The sequence below is a fragment of the Castor canadensis genome, chromosome 6, assembly GCF_047511655.1.
Source record: "Castor canadensis chromosome 6, mCasCan1.hap1v2, whole genome shotgun sequence".
NCBI lineage: Eukaryota > Metazoa > Chordata > Mammalia > Rodentia > Castoridae > Castor > Castor canadensis.
The window spans coordinates 129332748-129356289 of record NC_133391.1 but is presented as its reverse complement, the minus strand read 5'-3'; the positions used below and the strand labels follow the sequence as shown (position 1 = coordinate 129356289).

The 23542-nt window shown below is 37.4% G+C and overlaps 1 protein-coding gene across 13 annotated transcripts in view; it reads right to left on the bottom strand.

The window, feature by feature from the left end:
- Pde4d (phosphodiesterase 4D) overlaps window positions 1-23542 on the bottom strand; it is a 1369518-nt gene that overhangs the window by 256557 nt on the left and 1089419 nt on the right. The window contains exon 2 of one of the 13 annotated variants that reach the window (XM_074077458.1): window positions 9074-9195. The exons of 11 other annotated variants lie outside the window; for them this stretch is intronic. Coding sequence is in view for 1 of the 2 variants with exons in the window: in XM_020178769.2 (XP_020034358.1) it covers window positions 284-348 (65 nt within the window). In the remaining variant the exon portion in view is untranslated. Of the gene's footprint in view, window positions 1-283; window positions 1062-9073; window positions 9196-23542 lie in introns of those variants that run through there. One more of the 13 variants, XM_020178769.2, reaches the window with a different exon arrangement.

Below are 23542 nucleotides of genomic sequence, written 5' to 3'. Positions count from 1 at the left end.
TCATTTTTAAAACTCCCCAAATATTTGCCAGTTTCTTCCCGCCTCTAAAAATTATCATCACATAAATTGCTATAGTCCACAGTGAGTTGAAAAAGAAAAAAAGTGAGCACCTCTTTGGATAGAACCAGGCGGGAAAGCAGAAGAGAGAATAAAAGAGTCGTCAATATTGTGTTCTTTCTCACAAAGCCTGAACATCACACACTTTGCCAGTAATTACTTAATAACCAAGTACTGTGTCACTCTTAAAAGGGAAGGGGAGAAGAGAGAAAAAAAATCACTTTACCAAACCGCCTCTGTAGTCCTCAGGGAACTTGTAGACCGGGATCTTGGCTTCATAACAATACTCATTTTGAAAAGAAAAAAAGAAAAAAAAAAGGATATTTTCAAGTATTTTGATCAATACATTTCAGCTGTCTTTCTGCCAAGATCTTAAATATATTCCATTTCCAAAGGAAGCTGTTGAAAGAAATCCACTTTTTCCGGCATCTGCCTCGTGCCCTCAGTCCAGCTCATCAGAAAGGTTCCGAACCACAGGCGCGTTTTCCTCTTTCATGCTGAATTCACTCCAGTACCAGGCTGTTCAGAACTGACAGTTTCTTTTCTGTCCTGCTTTGCCAAGGGAGGAACAGAATTTTAAATCTATTCTTCATCTGTGTCACAAGGAAAGCCAGCATGGTGAAAGGGTCACTTGATCTCTTTTTTGCAACTCCATAATGACAGGTTTAAAGGTTTTCCCACACTGAAAGTTCTCAGGTAGAGCGAGAGAGAAGGGGGAAACAGAAAACAACCTGGAGCAGTGTAACACGGAGAGCTGTCAAGGAAGTTTCATTTCAGGGCGACTACAGGAAAACACTCTCCCTGGTGGAGCAAAGAAGTCAACTAAGGAATAAAGCGCTCCTCACTTCGGGTGGGTGGGGCGATTTACCTGCCAGTGTAATTTCCGTTGTGTCCCCTGAGAATTTGACTCTAAGCCTTTGTGAATGAGAACTATCATTCAATCTCACCAGGCAGAAACTATTCCTCAAGGGCTGAATGACGTCTGTAAGAAGGCAGTTCAAAACATAGCAGGGAAGTGAGAAGAAAAAAAAAAAAAAAAAAAAAAGCACCCAGCCTGGTCAATTGCTGAAACTTACAAAACAAGACCTTTTGCAACTTGGAAAACAATTTCCTCCTCTGGAAAAGAGGTGTCTGGGTTATTCACAGCAAGATTCTGTGAGCACCTTTGTAAGGACCACATCACGGCCCTTGCCGTCAAGTTTGGTGTTTTTTGTTTTTTTTTTTTAACCACCAAAAAAAAAAAAAAAGTCCTTTTCTCTTTTCTCAAAGCACCACACTGAAAACTCGAATTTCCCATCAGGAGCAAAGTGGAGAGGACTTGAGTTTGAGAACCCCACAGCTGTTGGTTTTGATCAGATTCAATAAAATGTCTTGCCTTGCTTGGGGTCGGCATATATACAGATGTAAACTGTCCATTAAAAATTTAGCAGAGTGTAGCAAGAATCATTGAGAGAGGTACTGGAACTGAGACTTTTAATGTCTTATTGCTGGATGAGTGGCTACATGCACTGAGGTGTGTGTGTGTGTGTGTGTGTGCATGTGTGTCTGTGTGGACAATGTTTTCTAAGACTTTTTTAAAAATGATATGTAAATTTCACTGATTTCTGCTAATTCTTAACAGCTTTTTAGTAAGGAATGCTGCTTTACATCAAGCCAACTTTGCTTATTTTCAAAACCATACCTCCCCCCACAGCCTACATCTGAAATAAAAACTGTTCTTTTGTGGTAGATACAACCTGGGCAATTTCCACTTGCTCCTAACAGAAGGAAAGTTCGTCCACCTTTGCCTACTCCTCTGAACATTTGTGCAAAGGATACATATTCCTCTGAATGTGCTAACTTCAATTATTTCAGAGGTGAATTACCAAGTGAAAAGAGTTTAATCATTCTTATTTCTTAAATGACATTAGTTAGTGCGTTGGTTCTGTGGTCTGACGTGAACTTGGTATTTATTTAGCATTTGCAGACAGGATGTTGGAGAGCAGTTGTGACCCACCCAAACAACTTGGAAAATTAATGTGTGAGGCATCCGCCAGAGGCTCTGGCTGCTTATTACAACAAACCCTTCCACTCCTAACCGTCACACTTCAAGGTGCATTTGTGATTTTGGTCTTATTTTGGGATTCTTGGGTTTCTTAATGTAAGTGCCAATAAATTGCTTTGCACATACTTCTCTCTTTAAGTTTTGAGCTTTCCTCTGACTGCACAAGAACCTTCACATCTTCTCAGTTGGGACCCATGCTGCGTATATGACCTTAGGCAGGTTAACAAAGTCTGTGAGACCACTACTCACTGGGGAGAGGAGGTCTTAGGGGAGGAGGTTTACTTTTTTTCTTCTTGGAATTTTAAGATGGTATAAGGAAGGGAAAAAAATAATGCCCAAGTAAAATTAAGCAGCTTCTTTCTATTTGTAACTTGTTCTCTTCCACCTAAGGTCCACCAAATGTCTTCTGGTTACCGTGTCAGAACAAAAATGACAATGATCAGAGTGCAATGTCTGAATGTTGTATGTTAAGCTCTCCAAAAATAATCTGCCTTGTGTCTGCTGTTTTCGAGAAGACCCTGTCTTAGTGAGATTACCTAGTGATGGCCACGCCCACCTCTGTTGGTGGTGCAGCTCCATGTTGTCCTGTGCCTTATTTACTTGCTCAAAGTTCCCCCATGTACCAAGAATCTTTGTCAGAAAGCCCAAGTGCACTTACTGAGATCTACTAAATACTGCATGATAGTCCCACACTGACTAATCTATCATCCCCATCCTCAAAGAAAACAAGTTTAAGTGGGGAATCTGCAAACACGAATCTAGCCAGAATGTTCCCTAAAATCTCTTATACAAGTACTGAGGACACAAATACAATGAAGGAACTGTCACAGGTGACTGAATGGACCCTAAAATGTGATTTACCTTTCTGTTGTCATTCAGTGATGAGCATAACTTACGGAACTAATGATTTATCAAGAGCCATGAATTTATTACATGAGACAATAACTGCAATCAATTGGATGGGACACTGAAGGAATTATTTTTCTATATTCCTTCCAGGTTCCTCAGACACTGACAAGTGGGAATTCTCTGCCTGCTGTCCAATCTTCTTAAGTAAACTTCTATTGTCAGATTACAGTAGACACTTACTGCCCAGTCTGTCATGAACAGACTTCTTAGAATCATACTGTAAGCTAAATATTTAGGCCTTTCAAATATACTTTAATTAGGAACTTCAGAAATGTCAAAATAACTTTTTAGGAAAAATGACCATGGAGTTTCAAGTTTTACAGTTTCCTGGTATTCTACATTGTACTTGAACATTAATGAAAACAAGTCACTTTGAACTCTTATAGCATTTCGTCAGCATTGAGAAGTAATGTGGATATTTTCCTTATGTGGAGGGGAATTTTAAGTAGATTCCTAGCATCCCTTTTATCTTATCACACTCACCATATACACAACTAGATCCAAGGACTTTCCCATTGGCAAGAGATTCCTAACTTGTTAAATTCCCAAGAAGTCCAGAGTATTATATTTTAAAGGGTTCTTATCTTCAGACTTCCCACTTCTTTCAAAAAATGTCAGGTTATAATAAAAATCAGTATTATTTATCAATCACTTTCTAAGCACTACGTATACGATACTTAGCATATTTGGATTTTAGGTGGTATACACTCTTATTTATCCATCACAACATATCTGCAAGGTAGATGTGACAATACTACTTTCATAGATAAAACAAGCTAATATGTTCAAAATATTTGGATCCAGTTGTATGTCATCCCAATGTTTGTTCCTTATGATGTGTGTATGTGTGGTAGGGGGGAGGAAGGAAGAAGAAGAAAGGGAGGTTAAAAATTGTATTAAAGTTCTTGAAATTTTTAAGACATCCATCCTCTTCAGCTGTACAGTGGCAATATTAAAAACCGTGTGTGTGTGTCTGTGTGTGTGTGTGTAAAATGCATAATACAGGCGGCATGTTTAACAGCTAGAAAAATTTTAAAATTTCAAGGTATTTGGGATTAAACAATCTGACTTCACTGTCACTGTTTTTAATTTTTAGGCATAAACACTAAAGGAGTATGACAGTATCATGAGTCTATTAGCCGTTAGGTGAGATAAGGTCTTTGGTCCTACTCATAACATGAGTAATGGTGGCTTGCTGTTCCCTATGCACACGCAGCACTTTGACTGCCTTGTAAGGTAATACTCGACAAGAAATGATCATTTCTAAAAGTAACAATACACAAGACCTTTGATAAGATACAGATTTCAATATTTGCCAACAAATTTTATTGTCTTTTAAAAGGTACTGAAAACTAGCTTGTAAAGCTAGAAACATTTCTGGGTGAGATCAATGACAATGACATGAAATGTATTAAGTAGTTGACTTTTAGAACTTTGCACACATTCAATGTTATATTTCAAGGAGAAAATTGTAAGAAGCAATTAGATTGTCTAATAAGTGCTGCTGCATTTCCACTGTGTTATACCTCCTCCCTTTTCCTTCTTTTACTCTTTATGCTCTTCTTCATTCTAAATTCAAATTCTTCCCTGCAAATTTAACCTCATTTTGGATTAAGTAGTTTAATGTTAGTAATGAAGTACATGAAATGATTTAGTCATCCAGTGATAAGAGTAGCATTTTTAAACTCCTGCACTGACTCCTGACCCTATAGGTCACACCTGAGGATAAGATCCCAGAAGTGATGGGAGGTGTGTGTGAACGGCTGGGGCTTGTGCACTGCGAGTTTTTGTGCACTGTCACTAGGTATCTAGCAGGCATTTTTCGAGGCTGTCTCAAATGTCATTATTGGTAGGATTTATCCTTTGGAGTAGTTCTGTTTTCCTAGAGAAGGATATGTACCGGCCTGATAATGATCTACTGTAAGCAGGAGGTGGAAGTGATGGAATTGATGAGTTCACAGGTATTCATATGATTTGCCTGTGCAAAGCCATTCCTCCCCCTCTCCTCTGCCTAGTATCCTGGACTCTCTGGTCCACAGAGAGGGACGTGATGTAAACTGATTATGCTGAGAAAGGGCGAAGGCTTGTACATAAATGTACATTAGACCTACATCCATATACGTGACAGTGCTATCGTGCACATTCACCACCACCCTCCTCCAGGACTTTTCAACCTCCCTCACTGGAACCCTTGCCCATTAATTAGTAGCTTCCTAGTCCCCTCTTCTGGCCTGGATGACCATCAGTCAGTCCTACTTACTAATTCTTGAATTTGACTACTGTAGATACACATGAGTACAATCAGAAAGATTAAGCTTTAAGGCTAGATGTGGAATATCATAGCCAGTTTTGTTCTAGCTGTCTTATTCTTAAGGAGAAAATCAAATCATTGAAAGACAAGGTTGGGGGACAATTCCCATGCTGAGAAATTACTTGCTTGCTCCACCACTTACATTTTTTACAAAGTATCTGCTCGACTTTGAAGAACAAAAAACATCTCTGCTTTGACCAACAGCTGGTAATTTCTTAAATCATTTTTGGTTTGTTTTTTGTTATTGTTGTTTAAATATATACAACTATCATTAGCACATATCCAGACTGACCATATTAGAACTTAAATTCTCATTTCAAATTTATAAGGTCCCCTGTGTTTAATCAAATGGTTTGTATCTCTAGATACCTATCTTGAGGGATAATGAAAAATTACTTATATGAATAAAAAATTATTTACAAGATTTTTCAAAAGATATAAAACAACTGGCTAATCATACCTTATTTCTAACACTGGGATAAGTTGGGGTTATCATTAAAATAGGGTTTGAAAAATAACGTGTCAAAATGCCCAAGGAAATGTTTTAATAATCATTTCATCTTATGTAATAAGTTAATGAAGAAAATTTATTAGAAAGCAAACTTTCATCAGGGCTAGTAATCTACATTTGTTTGAGAACATTTTCCTGGGTATATTTTAAAGGAATGGTGAAGTAATATAGACACCTTCTTCTTGAGCATGCATTAAAAATAAGTTTTGTTTGACTTAAGAGATCTGCTGTTTGATTCAATGCCTAATAACTAGGAAGGGAATGTAGGATCAGGCAGGCACTCTACCACTTGAGCTGCCGCCACCAGCCCTGTTTTGTATTGGGTTTTTTTTTTTTTAAATAGGGTCTTGAGAATTATTTGCCAGGGCTGGCTTTGAACTGTGATCCTCCTGATCTCTGACTCTTGAGTAGCTAGGATTATAGGCATGAGCCACAGTGCCCATCTACAAATAAGTTTTAAAAGAGAAATGAAAACAGAAAAAAGCAGCTTTAAAACATAAAAATAAATGTTGCTATTTGATACTACTATATTATTATTTAACTTAAAATACTTGCTGTGTGTTTTAATCTTAATTTAGATCCTAACTCCCTGATTGCCTTTACATAAAAGAACATACATACTTTTCCTGTCTTTTAAAGTTTATTCTCTTAATATCTTTATCTTTCAAAGATATAAACCTTACAATGTTATATGATTAAGAACTTTCAATATTTCTTACAGAATCAATGCCCACCTTTTTTGTTTGTTAAATAGGCATTTTTACCATTTGGATACAATCTATCATTGAAACTTACCCTTGATCACTAATGTTTCCTCTCCTATGATGGCAACCACACCATTCTACCTGCCTCAACCCAAATCTGCTCATGCCATTTCCCAGTTGCCTGAGGAACTTTCACCTTTGTCCCCATCTCTGCTGAGCATGTATCCTACTCAGCCTGCACGCTCTGATGAGCAGCAGGAAAGCCAACTGATTCCAGCACCAACTGAGAAGTTCAGTCTCTTTGCTTGATCTAATCTGTAAGCAACTTGAGTTAATTTAGTTATTACTATTATATTTTTTGATGTGGTATCATGTATTTGCATCATAAGGAAATACACAGTGGATGATACAGGGGCATCAGAATCTCAGTCACTGTTGAGCTACTGATTTTGACTGTGTGACCTTGGAAAACACTTTATCCCTTCAAGGTTCCATACGTTCTTCTATAAAATGAAGATGTCATCCATGTGTACCATCCTCTCAGAGTTGCTCTGGGATTAAACGAGAAGACATTTTGCCTATTCCACAGCCCCTTGCTCTTTCACTTTCAGATCTTTGTTTATGCTTTTCTGGCAGGATTATCCTCCTTCACTCCTTCACTCTTACCTCTTTTATTTCTTAGGAGTTTGATTTAGGAGTCTGCTCCTCCAGTTTTGTTAATTTTTCTGTCTGATTAGGTGCCTGCCATGCAAACCTCTAGATACTGGTGCTAACTCCTCTCACAGTGCTTATCAACATCATTTTCACCAGATCTTCAGTTGGCTGAGTGACCACTAACTTAGAAACTCCAAGAGAAAAGACATGTTTTACCTTCCTTCTATTCCTAAGATCCGGTCCTGAATAGACACTTGGAAGTCTTCAATGCTGTGAGTTCCCTGAAGATAGGAAATGGGGCCTATACATCTTTGTATTCAGAGTACCTAGACAATATCTGACTCATGGGTTGTTTGCTTAACAACAGAACAAATCCTTGGTCAACAGTGCAGATAAGATTTTACAAATTTTCTTCCTGGGCCCTTTTGTGGCATTTGCTTCATAGATGGAATTAGATTTCCGAAATTGAGTCTTGTCTTTGTCTTCCTCTTCATAAACCTTTATTCCTGAGAGTTACTTAGACCCCCCCTTGGTCAACACAGAGCTCCTACAGTATCCTTACAATAAAAGAATATTTTCCCAAACAAACAGGAACTGATGGGGGTAAGGAAATACACTGGGCAAAGTCTCCCTCAGGCAGGCATGGGGCTGCCTCCAGCATCACTGTTAAGAAAGGAAAGATTTTTTACTAAGTGCTTAGGAGAAACAGCCTTGTTCTGGAGAAGCTATTATGCAATGTGCTATTCAACCCAGACAGAGTATTAGAATTCTAACAGGAAATTTTGGAAGCTCAATTCAAAGGAATGCCTTTTCCAGGAAGAGTTTCCCCACAGCGAGGCAGGACAATGGAGAAGGTCCTTGTGACATATGGAAAAATCTGCCTTAGTCAGTCACCTATGAAAGAAAGGGCTGTTTCTCTGGAAGGGAAGGCTGCATCCTGACCAATGCACTAACCTACACAAAACCACTAATAAATGTTTTACACGAATTAACATATTGATGTTTATAGCCAGCACATGAAGACATTGTACACAATACACAACTTCCAGATGAGGGAATAGAGAGTTGAATGAAGAACCAAAACAGAACTTGTGTCTTCTGGTTCCAAGGGAGGGGATACAAAAATGACAGGAAAACTCCATTCTCCTGTCCTCACCAGGCAAATTGTCCCTTCTCACACTTAACCCTTAAAACAAACTCACAAGCTAGGAACTATTGCTTTCTCTTGAAGCTGAGGTCTATAGGAGGTCAAGTGGTAGGCCCAAGATCTTAAATTGAGACTGAAATTCAGTTACCACAGCCAAGTATCACCTGGGAAAACTAGGACAAGACACATAGGCAAACAGTAGCATCTCAACAAGAGAAAACTTTTTTTAAACTTGCAATTCTTATTTTTAGCAAAGGTAGCTCATAAGGTACAGGAAATAGCATGCTAGCTAGAATTATTAAATTACAATTAAGCAAGTCTTAGATAAATAATGGTCAGATGGATAAATTTATCACCTGTCCTATTTTCTTTTTTTGTGGAAATGACATTGAAATCATTTAAAAAATCAATCATTGTTTTCATTCTAGGAATTAGGACTTTCAAATATTTTAAGTATTTTCACACCAGTGTGTGTGTGTGTGTGTGTGTGTGTGTGTGTGTGTGTATGGTATTAAAGAGTAACTTTCCAGTAAAAGTTTGTTCAGTAGTATGGGTTTTGAACTCAAGGCTTTGCACTTGTTAGGTAGGCATTCTACTGCTTGAGCCACACCTCTACCCCTTTTCTGCTGTGGTTATTTTTGAGATAAGGTCTCACTTTTTGCTTGGCCAATCTATACCACAATCCTCCTATTTATGCTTGCCACACAGATGGGCTAACAGGTACACACAACCATACCCAGCTATTGGTTGAGATGGAATCTTGTGAATTCTTGTTTTCTTTCTTTCTTTTGCCAGGGATGGCTTCAAAACAGTATCCTTCTGATCTCCTCCTGAGTGGGTAAGACCATTGCTGCCTGGCTGGAAGAATGCATTTAAAAATTTTTTTTACTATGTTGGTTCTTTTTTGAAATGACTAATTTTCCAAAGCACTTTCTATGAATATATCATATTTGAAGTAATTATTTTGTTATTTATCAGAACACACAGCTCTTGTAAAAGGGATAGGAAAACCAACTAAGATACTATTTAACCTGACTTGTCTATCAGTCTGTGCTCTTCTGGGAGAAAGCATCCCAGACATGCAGTGAACTCTAAAAAAATACTCACAAACAACACAGAACTGTAAATTCCAGAGAAATGGCTCCTGTGTGTTCCCTGTGTTCTTAAGGAGACTGCTCTGTGTGATATTTTTCAAAAGAGTTGAGTTTTAAACACGATACCTGGCATAAGTAGTTTTGTGGAAAGTTGAAGGCAAAAGAGCCGGAAGAAATACTGCCAAAATACTCTATTCTCAGGGCAGAGTGTTATTCCATATGGAGAGAGGATATGAAAAAGCCAACCACCCAGCCCATGCAACGGAAGCCTTCTTTCAGCTGACATTTCTGTAGTGAGTCAGTCAGGGCTCCTCCAGCCTCCCTGATTGGTTTGCAGTCTTCTCTGTGGATAGTTAATTAACCTTTTTCTTAAGAGTCTTCTTTAAGTAACTGAATGATCATGCACAAAACACAAAAATGCAAAGAGCAGTGATTTTTTAAAAAGCACTTTGTGCATATAAAATAAGCTATTTTTAAAAACAACAACCTTAAAAACAATTAGTAGCTCAGGCAGGACTGTGTTGACACCTTTCTGGGCTTCCAAACATTAAAATGGATCCACTTTTCATATTATTCATTTTTCTATAAAGGTCTGGGAAAAGTCCTTGTAATTTTGCTTTTGAAATGATGTGGCAATTCTGAACCTCATTTAACTAACAATGGCTCTGATTCCTGTGCAGCCATCCAACATACCTAGAAATACTTTCAAAATGAAAAAAGAAAATCAGTCCACAAGTTTTTACTCAAATGTAATAATTTTTATGAATATTCACTTGACAATTATTGAAGTTGACATAATGTTATGCTTTGAACACTTAATAAAACTTTAATCCTTGTTTTGCAGTTTTCTTTTTGGATTTTCAGTTCTCAAACGTTCACACATTCTAAGAGGCTCATGAACAGGTCATAGGTTCCAGGCACTGAGGACCAGAGTGCCTGCTGTGGACAACAGAGCCCTGGAGGTGGGATCAGTGAGAAAAGAGAATTCCGGTATGAAGTGATTCATGCAAGGAGACATATTTAATATTTCCAGATAGTGTGTTTTTTCTTGTACCACACTGATAATTACAAGGTAGCTTGCTAATGTGGTGAGGTAAGGAATCAAGCATTTACTGTGTGAGGACTTCCTCATGACCCAGCTCATACTCAATATCATAGACAATAACAATAATAATAAAAGCATAAGTTGGGGTTGTCATCTTGGAGGACCTAATGCAGCTATTCATCTTAAAGTCTTTTTGCTTTGTTTTGTTTTGTTAACTGAACACATGATATTGCAAATAAAAACATCAAGTGTTCAGGGTTTTGATTATTAAATAGCCCAAATAAAACAATAACATGGTTTTGTGGATTTGTTAGATCATCCTTTGAAATATTTGACTGGTGGACTGAGAGAGTCTGAGAAGCAAGCTGGTGCTGGTGGCTCCACAGGCTGTCCTTAGGACAGGGCTAACACAGCAAGAAGATGACTTTCTTAGTCCCAGGAATATAGTTTTGAACTGGGGTTAGCTTCCTTCTCTAATTAGAGAAACTGGAAACACAAAAAGATTTTAGACCAAAGTAAAATTGGTATACCAGAGTTTAAAATTCTCACTTCCATTCTGGTCAGCTGCTCAGGTGATCTGGTCAATATTTTCTCTTTGAAATGAACTTTATTTTCTAAAGATAAATGGAACATGGAACATATTGTTTTGCAAATGGTACAAGGTACTCAACAGAGGTCTGAAAGACCAAATGTTGTTTCTTCGTTATTGTTCTTACCATAGGCTGTAAGGGAAGTAGCCTGGCTTTAGTAATGCAGAGAAGTCCTTGCCCTTCTGCAAGTGGACTGGATGCCCAACAGGTTGACTATGAGTTCAAATTTCACTTCTTGAGTGACCCCCCCTCACTCAATGACTGTCACACAGCACTGAAGGCAAAAATCAGGCTGCAGTGTCACGCCATGTTCCATTGGAGCATGACGAGTCACCGTTTCATACTAAGCTCTGCAACAGCATGGAAAGGTCACCACCTTGTTCCTGCAGCCCAGGGAAGCAAACCTGTAAGCAACCTGTCTCTAATTCTGTACACATCATTTCCGAGTACATTGGTTTTTAGTTATTACTAAACATGACATGAAACAAAAGGAAGGGTTTAATTTATGCTGGAGAATAATCAGCCTTTGGCTAATTTAAAATTGTGAACACTTAATGTTGATCTTTGATTCCAAGAATAAGGAGATACCTGTTTTGGGGCAGCCAGTCCACTAAGAACCACTTACAGGAAGGAAAAGAAAGCTTTTGTGTGACAGAGCATTTAGCAGGTCCACTACATTATGTCTGTATAAGCTGAATATTAGACAATTGCAGGGATGCCTTTGACACAAACTACGATGTGAATTGTGCTTTTGGAATTGTACAAAATGATGGACCTGTCTTTCTGTTTCTCAAATAGTGAGGTCTTTCCCATCTTTAAATATACCCCCAAGACTCAAGTTGAATCACTAAGGCTATCACTCTAGGCTATACAGAGGAAGCACAATAAAACAGTTGTTAGGAACATTTTGGAGTCATACTGCCATCATTTAAGTTCCCAGTTGGCCCTTACCCCAGCCAAATTGCTTATTTCTCTATGCTTCAGTCACAGAGAAGTTATATGTCTTACTTAGTTATAAAATGGGTGAAATCAGCATGGTTAGGAGAATTAAATGAGATAATGTAGTTAAAAATACTTTAAAGAACAGAATACACAGTCAAGGACTCAGTAAATGTTAACTCTTACTAGTAAAGAAGACAGTGTTTCCCTTTTGTTCAATCATTAGAATTCTCAAGTGAATAAAAATGGTCAGTAAAGGTTTGGGAATGTGGCTCAGTGGTAGAGTGCTTGCCTAGTGTGCACAAGGCCCTAGATTTGATCCTTAGCACCGCAAAAATAAATCATTTTTATAACTATGATTCTGCCTTAAGAAAAATTATGTTTTCAGGGGAAATGTTTTCTGTGTACCTATGATGCTGAGAACTCGAAGCAGTTTAAATGAATGATCTTAGAGAAAATAACAACTGGAATTTTGTGGCTATCATTAAGAGTTTGATTTAGTAGTTGTATCTGCTAAACACTTTCAAATGTAGTTATCACTGAAGGCTAATAGGAATTCAGGATATTAGTAGAAAGTGTGATAAGCATTAAAAATATTGAAGAAAATCTACAAAATTGCAATTACCCTTTTTTTCTCACTTGTTTTTCTTTCAGAAGGTACTGAAAACCTAACAAAGGGTCATTGGACCATTTGAAGATTTTTATTGGGGTAATCAGGTAATCAGCTGCTTGTTAAGAAAGTTAACCAAATGCCTTCTTAATACTGACTAATAAACTTTTCTAATAACCTTCAGTTTTACTGCAATAAAATATTAGATGTTGTTTAGTTTCTCAATCCTGGTCTAGTGATCCAGAAAAAACACAAGGGAAACCTGCACTGAGTGGAAGTTGTATATAGGTTGTTGAGTCCTATGTGATAGTCCAAGGCTAACTATGAAATCAGAAGTGTGACCTTCTCTTTGCGTCAGGCCAGGGTGGTCTTTTGATAGATCTGAACTCATGCATACCCACTACCCGGATTCTAGAGTATCAAGGTACTTCTCCAGTTGCTCAGGGTATTCTGTCACCTCCATGGCTACATGATAATACCAGGTGGGAATGAGCCAAGAACCTGCCCTCAGGCTGGCCATTGGTTGTAAGGGTATAGACCATATGAAAAAGGTGTCACCTTCAAATTAACTTCTCTTTGTATCCTGTTTTTGTACCTTCCCATCAAAGATTTAGAACTATCATGCCAATATAATGTCTTTTGTGATCTGTTAAAATAGAGGCTCCTTTGGAGAAGATGCTTTCTCTTCTGGGTTTCCCTCCCCTTCCCAACTCCAACCTCTGTCTCAGAAGCAAGCCAGGCTGAGTATAAGGGATAAAAACAAAGTAGCATTAGAAAAGTGGACAGTAACTCATATTTGCCCTCAATGTCAGAATGATAAGGACTAATGGAGCTTGGGCATATTGAAAATATAAATCTTAAAATCAAGTAACTATTATTTAGCTCACTCTGTCCCCAAATATGAGATTCCAACATGGCTTTTCCATTTGTAAAGATACATGTGAAATTACTGTGAGATCTTTCCATATTAAATGATAGTACAAATTTGAAATTTTAAAAAATACTGACTAATGCTGTGACAGCAAAACAAAATAAGATTGGGGTAGTGGTGGTAGTTGTGTTACCATATTTTCATTTAATCAGTGTCTAGATCTCCTGTTTCATTAATCTTTAAGAAACTCATTTACAAGGAGTAGTTAATGCTAATATTTATTTAATATTTTAACATTTTATATTTTAATAGTAGATATAGTAAGTATAATAACAACACAGGGTAATCAATTTCTAATGGTAATCATTTCAGCCTTCAGGGAGAAAATTTTTGAATTAGAGAGTAAACTGTGACAAAAATCACAAGTGCCTACTCTATCCATGCATAAAACCAATTCTAGTGGACCTGATTTAAAAAAAAATCCTGCCTTATTACTCTTTAATCATTAGCCAAAATGAGTGACTAGTTGAATGAGTAATATGGTTTGGTTAACTACAGAAGGTGGGAGGAAACTAACACTTAACATCTACTACTATTTTGTGCTTTATCTGTAAGTAACCCTACAAGGTAAGTGTGATTATTCCTTATTTTTTAGTTGTAAGTTGATGTTTAAAGATGTCACTCTTAACTTCTAATCATGCTCTTCTCTTATACACTGAATATATTGGTGTTACCAAGTGTTAATTAAGAAGCTCTTAAGTTAGCAATCAGAAATACACATGCACACACACACACATGCACACACCAAAGCAAGGTCAGCTGTCACATGATAATTTAAAGAAAATAAATCTGTGTTGACAACTGGTGCCTTTTCCACCTTAGTTGAGTCACCCTGTGTCATTGTTAGGCACGGTTGACATTGTATACATTAACTGGGATCTCATAATTCCTTATACCCATTATAAAAATCCATACAGGACTGAGTGTAACTAGATGTGAATGGGTGACTCAACTTTTCAGGCCTTTCTAAATTAGAGATGGGAATCTGGTGAGGTTGCAACTAGGGGCTCAAGGAAGACTAGAGAAAGACTAAGGGTTGGGAAAGTCTGTCTTGATTCCAAAAGGTAGAAAGTGGAAAGTGAAATTAATTTATATATTTCCATGACAGCTGCAGAGTTGTATACTATATAGGAATTACCTACCAGCAATGGTGACATTTGTGCAGGCTTCCTTAAGTAGGAAATGTATGCTTCCATGTCTATTAAAAGTATTATGGCATTAACTTATTCCAACATCATATAAATCCCAAATGATTGAATTTACTATCTATTTAGAATAGTATTATTTACCAATGAAGATGAATCCATCAATAAATATTTATGAATGATTATGATAAATATGAATAAATGAAAGAGATAGTACTTACTTTAAGAAGTTTACAACAAAAAGAGGGGATTGGTAGTAAACCACCCAAGAAAAACAACTGAATATTGAGTTTTATTCACTTCATGGTCTTATAAAAATTGTGGTTCTTCACTATAGGTCTCACATACTAGAATATAACTTCATTGAGTGCAAAAATTAGGTAATTTTGTCTTATATCCTTCTATATGACCAGTACCCAGGAGAGTGCCTGCCACAAAGGAAGCATTGGATAAATATTGGGCAAATGGATGAATGAATGACAGTGAATACTATGATGAGGAAGTAGAGAAGGAAAAGTCCTCGTGGGCTGGGTAGTCAGAGAAGATGTCAAGGAGACAGGATCTTAGATCCATACCTTGAAAGATGGCAAAGAAAGCAAGCAATTCCCTTTTGAAGAATGGTGTATACAAAAGGACAGGCAAGTTAAGGTCAAGAGATGTTTGGGGTGAGGTACATGTTATTCTATCAGTAAATCTTGATGAAGAGATTTGGGATAATTACACAAATAATTTTCTAATAAAAATGGAATGGACTCTCTTGTGGTTGGTGGGAGAGGTAATTTCTGTGAGGATAGGTATCAGGGCTTTGGATAGAAGGCCATAAAGTACAAATGTGATTGTGGCAGTTCACCTTGATGCATGGGTGGAACATTCAATGTTCCCTAACCTTGGGATCCCAGGCTTTAGTTTGGGCCTTTTTGCTGAAATGATGTAGACAGACTTAAAATTCTTGAATTAGTCCTAAATGGAGAGAAGGCTAAATTAACCACATGGGTTATGTTTCATTTGATGTAAATTTATTTCAGTTGGTGGAAAAATTTGTTTCACAACTTAACTCTAGAAGTGGTCATTTAAGAAATATTGTCTACAGATTCAGAAGATGTTTAGTCATTTGTTTTGTTAAGGAGTTATGTTTCTAGACATAATTACTTAAATATTTGATCAGAGGTATGTCAAGATGATCACCCAATTTCCCATATTATGAATATGTGTCACTTCAGAGTTATGGAGCTTTACAGTCCCAGAATCGGGTTGGTGATTTGGATCTGGAATAAGTATAATCTTAAACTTTATGAAAATTCAAAAATGACATTTTCCTTTACATGTTTGTCATTGCTAAAATAGTCCTGTAAAAAGATACTAGGTTCTACTGGTCTTTGAACAGGGAACATATTCTTTATGTTATAATGATAATTAAATAGCTGATGACCATGTTTTAAAGCAAGTGAATGTAGCTCACTTGCTTTGGGTGTGAATTGGAAAAAAGGAAAAGGAAGGAATAAAGGATTAGACCCATCAGCAGGATAAGGCAACATAATAAAGCTCAGAGTTAGTTTTCATTTTGCCATTGGTTTGTATGTAAATTTTATTTAGATAGGCAGAAGAAGTTAGGAAATCATCTTGGCTTACATAGAGGAGAGAAGAAAGGTTGTATCTATGTGATGGATTAAAAGTCTTAAAAGTCTCTTTCTCTCTCTCTTTCTTTTTCTCTTATTCACTCCTCCTTCCTCTCTCTTTTTGAGACAGGGTTTCCCTATATAGCTCAGGCTGACGTCAAATTTGAGATACTTCTGCCTCTGTTCCTGAGTGCTGGGATTGTAGATGTATATCACCACACCTGGCCCTAAAACTACCTATTAACTTACCCACAGTCCCAGCTCTGCATAATAAACTAGAAATTGTAGTTGGTGTCAGTTCCACTTGTGGACTGAGGAAACAATTGTCACCTAACATAATTGATGATAGCTGTGAACTTGACATGTTGCCTACACAGAGGCAGACAGATGCCACAATAACCACAGGGCACCTGCCTTCTTCATCCATATGAAAACATATATCACCTTACACAGAGGACAGAGGTGAGAAATGAGAAAGTCTGCCCTTAGACACTTTACTCCGGCCTTCCTGCCTCAGTGGAGCATTTCCAAGTCTACTCTAGAGACAAGACTATGGTCACTCAAGAGACACTGGTCATGGCCTCAGTACAAAGGCATGCACCACCTCTTTCAGCTGTCAATTCACACTGATAATTTGAGACCTAGCAGCTGGTGACGTTCCATCTCCACACACCAGCTGCCTCTTGCAGGCCAGTGTACAGCTGAGCCAAAGATGACGTTTCTGGCACTTGCCCACAGGTTGAAAGTACCCCTGGCTTGGGGGCACCACTTGGCAAGAAGGGAGGAACTTAACCAATGAAGGGTTTAAGAAGAGCACATGTTGGCCCTTCACAAAGAAGCGGCTGCATTTACACTACTCACTGGAGGAGGCAAAACGAGGGATGCACATGGAAGTGTTATCTGACTTCGGCAGTCTGTGAGAGGGAGGCCAGTTAATTTTTTGAGCCCTTATCAAAATCAATTAACACACTGCTACACTTCGATAGTCATTCTAGACAGGGGAACAACAAGTTTCTCAAACAGCCTTTTAGAACACATCTTTTAGGTCCATCCCACTGTATGTTTCTGCAAATTCAAGACATGCCAAATTACAGACATAATTATTTAACAAGGGTCCACAGACCCTTCAGGAATACAGAGTCAAATTATGTATAGATGAATCTGCCTTTTATATTCACAAATGATTTTAAATGATTCTGTCCCTCCTGTAGGAACCTGGCCGTCCAGGCATATGCCGAGAGCTAGCACGAAGACTACATGGAGACAACAGAGATGCCCTGACCAGGGCAGATGTGCTACTTACAGGAAATGAAAGGCTCTAAAGCCCAAAGCATTTCCCTTAATTTTTTCCACATAGTTCCCTTGAGGTCAGACTGCTGGATACTCTCCGAAGTAGAAGTGGACTGGCTTAGAACAAACTATTCATTCTACCTTCAGACAGACACAAGCCCTCCCTTATGACAGTTGACTCCATTATTCCTCAAGCCAGAGCACGTGTGTATCTATGTTCTCTGATCTTAACTTCTTGGAAGACAGTAAGACTAAAGATCCTTTGGAATTTGTTTTGTCACCAATCTTACTTCTTCCTTTAAAGACAATCATTTTTATGCAAAATAAGCCTGGAGTAATTGAGTTTTGACAAGTGACAGAGAAAAGGATGGATTTCTAAATGAACTAATGGAGAAGCCATTTTTATAAATATAATATGGCTCATTGACACATCCAGTGAATTATTTCAAGTGGGTCTTTTCTGTCCTATTAGAGGAAGTTATAAGCTAAAAATGACACACAACACACAAAGCATTTATTCATTGCCTACTGTGTATGTTATCTACTTTTTACACATGATAAAAGTAATTAGGGTATAGTTGAGCAACTTGCGTAGGTCATATATCTAGAGATAGGTACCTAGAAAGGTACTGGAAAGGATATGAGGTCTCAATTTTTTGACATTCAATAATTAATTAGTTAAAATTATATAGTTCTGTGCCTTTGCTTTGATTTTTGTTTTTTAAACAAAGATGTCTGTTCTTTGGGGGTCATCTTGTAGAATATATGCAATACAGTTAGGTTGAAATTGCTTCAAACACACTAAGCAGCCATTCAAGAAAAGGTTCTGAGTGAGGGAAAATGTTCTCTTGTACTCAAGGAGCAACTGAGAACATTTGCAGACTGAGAAAAATTTATGGAAATAGACAATGTATAAAGGAATGTAAAAAATGTTAAACATCATGTGGTACAGTGGTAGAATGACAGGCAGGGTTTTTAAATTAATTTTTCCATAATTTTGTGGATGTATTGTTTTTTACAATTAGCAATAGAGTATGAAAGAAATGATTATGTAAGTTCAGTCTCTTTCTGCATAAAATGTATGCTGATATCATGTATTTTAGCCCAATCTATGTGCAGATGAATTTTCCTGATCTTTTATCTTATAACCAACAAGTTGGAAAACTCTTCTTCCTTTACCTTAAGAAAAAGACCATCGTTTTCTTGTTCATTTTGAGCAGTCATTAGTTAAGACAGCACAGGCAGGAAAAGAACTGGTAATCAAATAGGAAGGATATTAAAAAAAAAAAAAAAGTCCCTCCTCCGAAGACACTCACAATCTAAGGAAGGACAAGTTAAGTTTGTCATGGAGATGCTATGATGAGTCCTTAGATCACATACTGATGTCAGATGGGATGATATGTATATGTTCGTATGGATATCTATTTTTCCAGAAGACTTCCTTCTTTCACATTTCAAAGAATGTTATTTTTCTCAATGGAAGATAATATGAAAGAAAATGGTTTGGGTTGACCCAAAACTCTGAATACTTGAATTCTAATTTGGATCTAAAGTCAGAAAGAAAGACTATCCTCCTGGTAATACTTTAAAAGCACATGGATCCCATCATGCATGTAAAACTAATCTCCTGACCGTTCATGGTAATTTTACCCACTGAAAACTTTCTCACACTCCACTGTGGCAAGGAAACAGACATTTGCTCACAGTCTGTAGACTCTGGCTCAGCTGACAGTAATTTTCCATTGATGGTGAGAAAATCATTAAAATTACATAGCTAGGGTTGGCTTTAGAATGGTCCTACATAGACTTCAGCCATAATTCTGTGTCAGTTCTTTTGTGTAGGAGAAATATCAAGTAAGTCTCATAAAAAGCTGTTCTGATATCTTTGCGACAAACTATACTGTCTGTATCAGATAGAGTTGTATCTCTGTATTATATGTATTTTCTGCATTTATAATACACAAATACAATGAAAATTCTGCTAAGAAAAGCAGTAAAGTACTCTGTTTGGAAATTGTTTCTACAAATGCAGAGAGTGACATTTTCATTAGCTTTAAATTTTCCATAGGAGATTTAGAAATGTATTTTCCAAATGCAGGTGGGAGAATACTTTTTAAATCTTTAGCCACTTCTACAGGAAACAAGAGAAATGCCAAAAAGTTAAATAAAACTCTCTATACCATTTCTAAGGCAATGAAGCAAAACTACTGTCAAGGATGAGTGGAGCAGCTACCCAGCCTTGATACAATAATGCCAGGATCATTTTGGTCACACCCTGTCACATCTTTCCAAGCCTCTGCCCAGCCAATCATGTGCACTGAGATCCTTGTTTCCAAGTGTGTAAGCAAACTCACTTATTAGGGATGAAGTGCTGATAAGGTGAGAGAAATACTAGCCAAACTGCCTAAATAATTTAATAGATGTAAAACACTTAGAACAGTACTTGGCACTTAGTCTAGAACCATATCAAAAAGGATATTCTCAATATATTAAAATATAAAATATAGCCGGCATCATGGGTCATACCTGTAATCCTAGGTATTTGGGAGGCTGAGATTCAGAGGATCAAGGTTTTAGGCCAGCCTAGAGATTCCATCTCAATAGAAGAAAAGCTGGGTGTTGTGGGATGCCCCACCCATGGCTACAAGCTTAAAATGGGAGGCTCACAGAAAAAGTGAGACCCTATCTCCAAATTAACCAGAGCAAAAGGACTGGAAGCATGACTCAAGCAGTAGAGCTCCTGCCTTAAATGCACAAAACTATGAGTTCAAACAGCAGTACTGCCAAAAAAATAAAACAAGATAAAATGTTAGATATGTTTTTAAACTTTATGAACACCACCCTGAATATGAGAAATATTCAGATTATGAGATTATGAGAAATCTATATACAGGGGGAAAACAGAGTGAAATATTTTGTTTGAGGGTGATAATAAGAGCTTGTTGAAGTTTAGGGGGAAAGTTACAATAGGCCACAATGGACCAGGTGGGAGGCAGAGCGAAAAACAAGGTTTTTTTTTTAACCATAACAACTTACTGAATTAAGAAAATTTTTCCTTTGGTGGTACTAGGGATCAAACCCAGGGCCTCACACATCCTAGGCAAGCACTTTGCCAACAACACAGATTTCTAAGTTAAAAATATTTACTTGTAATTATGCTTATTTGATATAAAATTTATTATTATTATTTTGTAATATAATAATGTATAAAATATTAATAATAATAATAATGTACAAAAACACTTCAAGTAAGGAAGTAACATTGTAAATATCTCTTTAAAATTCAAAAATTATTTTAAGAACACAGCACGTTGAAAAATGACAAATCTAGGTTGTGCAGATTTTAGAAAGTGGAATGAAGATCAGATTAAGAGAATGTAAATGACTAAGTAATTAAAAATGATGAAATAGACACATATGTTTCTCTTACCATTCTCTCTCCTGTTTCTATTCCCCCTCTTCTTCCTTTCCTTTCCTTCCTTTCTTTAGCTTCCTGCCACCCTTCCTCCTTCCATCCCTTCCATCTCTCCTTCCCTCCTTTCTTTTTCTTTCTTTCCTTCCTTCCCTTCTTCCTCCCTACCTCCATTCCTTCCTTCCTTTCTTTCTTTCTTCCTTCCTTCCTTCCTTCCTTCCTTCCTTCCTTTCTTTCTTTCTTTCTTTCTTTCTTTCTTTCTTTCTTTCTTTCTTTCTTTCTTTCTTTCTTTCTTTCTTTCTTTCTTTCTCTCTCTCCTTCCTTCCTCCATCTCTCCCCCCTCCCTTCCTTCCTTGTTATTTATTTATTTATTATTTAATCACTCCTCCAGCCAATCATGCAAAAGTTTTTTGAAGGTTTTTTTTGTATTTTTCATTAAGACAAACCAATTCAGTAATCTATTATTTTTTCTATTGATAAACTTGTTCATACCAAGTAAAATTAGCTTAAGGTTAATCTCTAAGGTCTGTTGCTCTAAGGACCCATTCCAGGCTAAGTGCAGGGGAGCAGACATGAAGCACAGGGTGTGGTAGCATTTGTATCAAGCTTGACTTGGCTCTATTTATCCTTCATTAGGTCTCAGTTTATTATGCATCTATTATGCTTTCATTCCCTCTTTCTGAATCTCCTTATATTCTTGGTCCTCCAACATGGCACCCTCACTGGTTCTCTCAATGATCCTGCCATGTTCCTTAGCCCGTGTCTTCTTTCTTCTCCCTGGAAGACACTCACTGAAACTTGCCTTGATCAGGGCCATTGTCCTATGATATTTGTAGCAATGCATTCTCCAATCTATTGCCCTACCTGGACAAGGTATTTATGCTCGGGGGGGGGTCCAAATTTTCAAGGATGACCCCTGTGATAGGTAATATTTAAAGGTCTCAGTAGAATTTCATTTGTAGAGGATTAAGCATGAACATATATCTTTGATTTCTTCTCCTGCTTGGCTTCTTCTCTTTGTATTCTCTCTCTGCTTTTTCCCTTCTCTAAAATATCTCCTTCAATATTAGGATAATGACCTGAAAGAAAAGCTAGAGTTTTTCTCTGAAATGCCTTAAGGATGGTGTAGAAGAGTCTCAGATGCCTGGAAAGGCGGGTTTCTTCACTGTCAATGCCAGTAGCACAGAAGCCCAGAGTGAAGTGAGAAAAAGCACTGAATGACATTTGAGAATAAACAGAAACAAGAATTGAGCTTCCCTGGAGTATTATGAAACATGATTTTATAAAAACAGGGTGAACACACATGTTCATGTGTGCACACACATTGTAAGTCTATGTAAGCACCACAGAGATATTTGGGTTTGAGAATTTAGGCATGAATTAGATACAATCTTAGTTATATATCTTTGGTTCAGGAATTTTAAAAAAATGACTAAAATCTTTTGGTTACATAGCAGCTAGTTCATAATCTAGAGATAACATAGTTTGGGGATACCATCAACTCAGCTGTGCAGTGGTAGAAAACTATGTCACTTGTATGGACCACACATTTCCTTAGGGCTAATTAAGATATACTATTGGTATAGTAATCAGCACACTGACTTAATTTGGCTTTCATAATGTACTGGATTTGTCCAAAAACTACACATTAAGGAAAACATTGTAATCATTTTTATAGCTTAAGTTCTCATCACTTACTCAGTAGTACTCATGTGCAAGGCAACACCAGCCTCCAACTAAACCTAGGAGAATGGACCAAAACTGTTGCATGAGACCACAGGCAACCCTGATCATGAGATGCTACTTAAGTAGCTGATTCTAATCTGACCAATCAATCTCATTGTTTTAGGGCCCAAATCATACCTTTGTAAGCAAGCCCAAGTATAGTGCAAGAAAGGAAGGCACTCCATTGAGTTGGCTCTAACTGAGTTGTCACAAAGCCCATTGAGTACTCCAGTTGGGAACCCTGCTGTTCCAGGAGCTTTATGGCCCATGGGTCATATTTGATACTATCAATATTTATGTCATATAGATTAGATCATTGTTTAGCAAAATTTCATTCTCCTTCTCTTGCTTTCCCCATTCCTTCAGTGACATTAAGCTTTCTCACAGTGTCTTTTGGCTAACAGAATATGGGCACAAATGATACTACCCATCCTAAGCTCAGGTCTTATAAGGTATCAAGAGTTTCCACTTGCTCCTCCAGGAGTGGTGAATTGTGCCATGACAAGAACACACTGTAGGAAACCATTAGTCCAAGAAGAAAGAAATTCCTGAGGGAAAGCATAAAAGCAACTGCAGCCTAAGGCAGACCTAGCCTGACCATGCAGATGCATGAGCAAGAAAGAAATGCTGATTATCAACTGATACTGATATTCTGAGGCTGTTTCTTATGTCACAGTATTGTATCAATGGTTGACTAACACATCTAGTAATAAAAGATCAATATAGGTAATATGTGCAATTTTTTCATTCAACTAGTCCACTTTCAACTTTATTTTATATATTCAAAGTTGCCCTAGCAACCCAAATT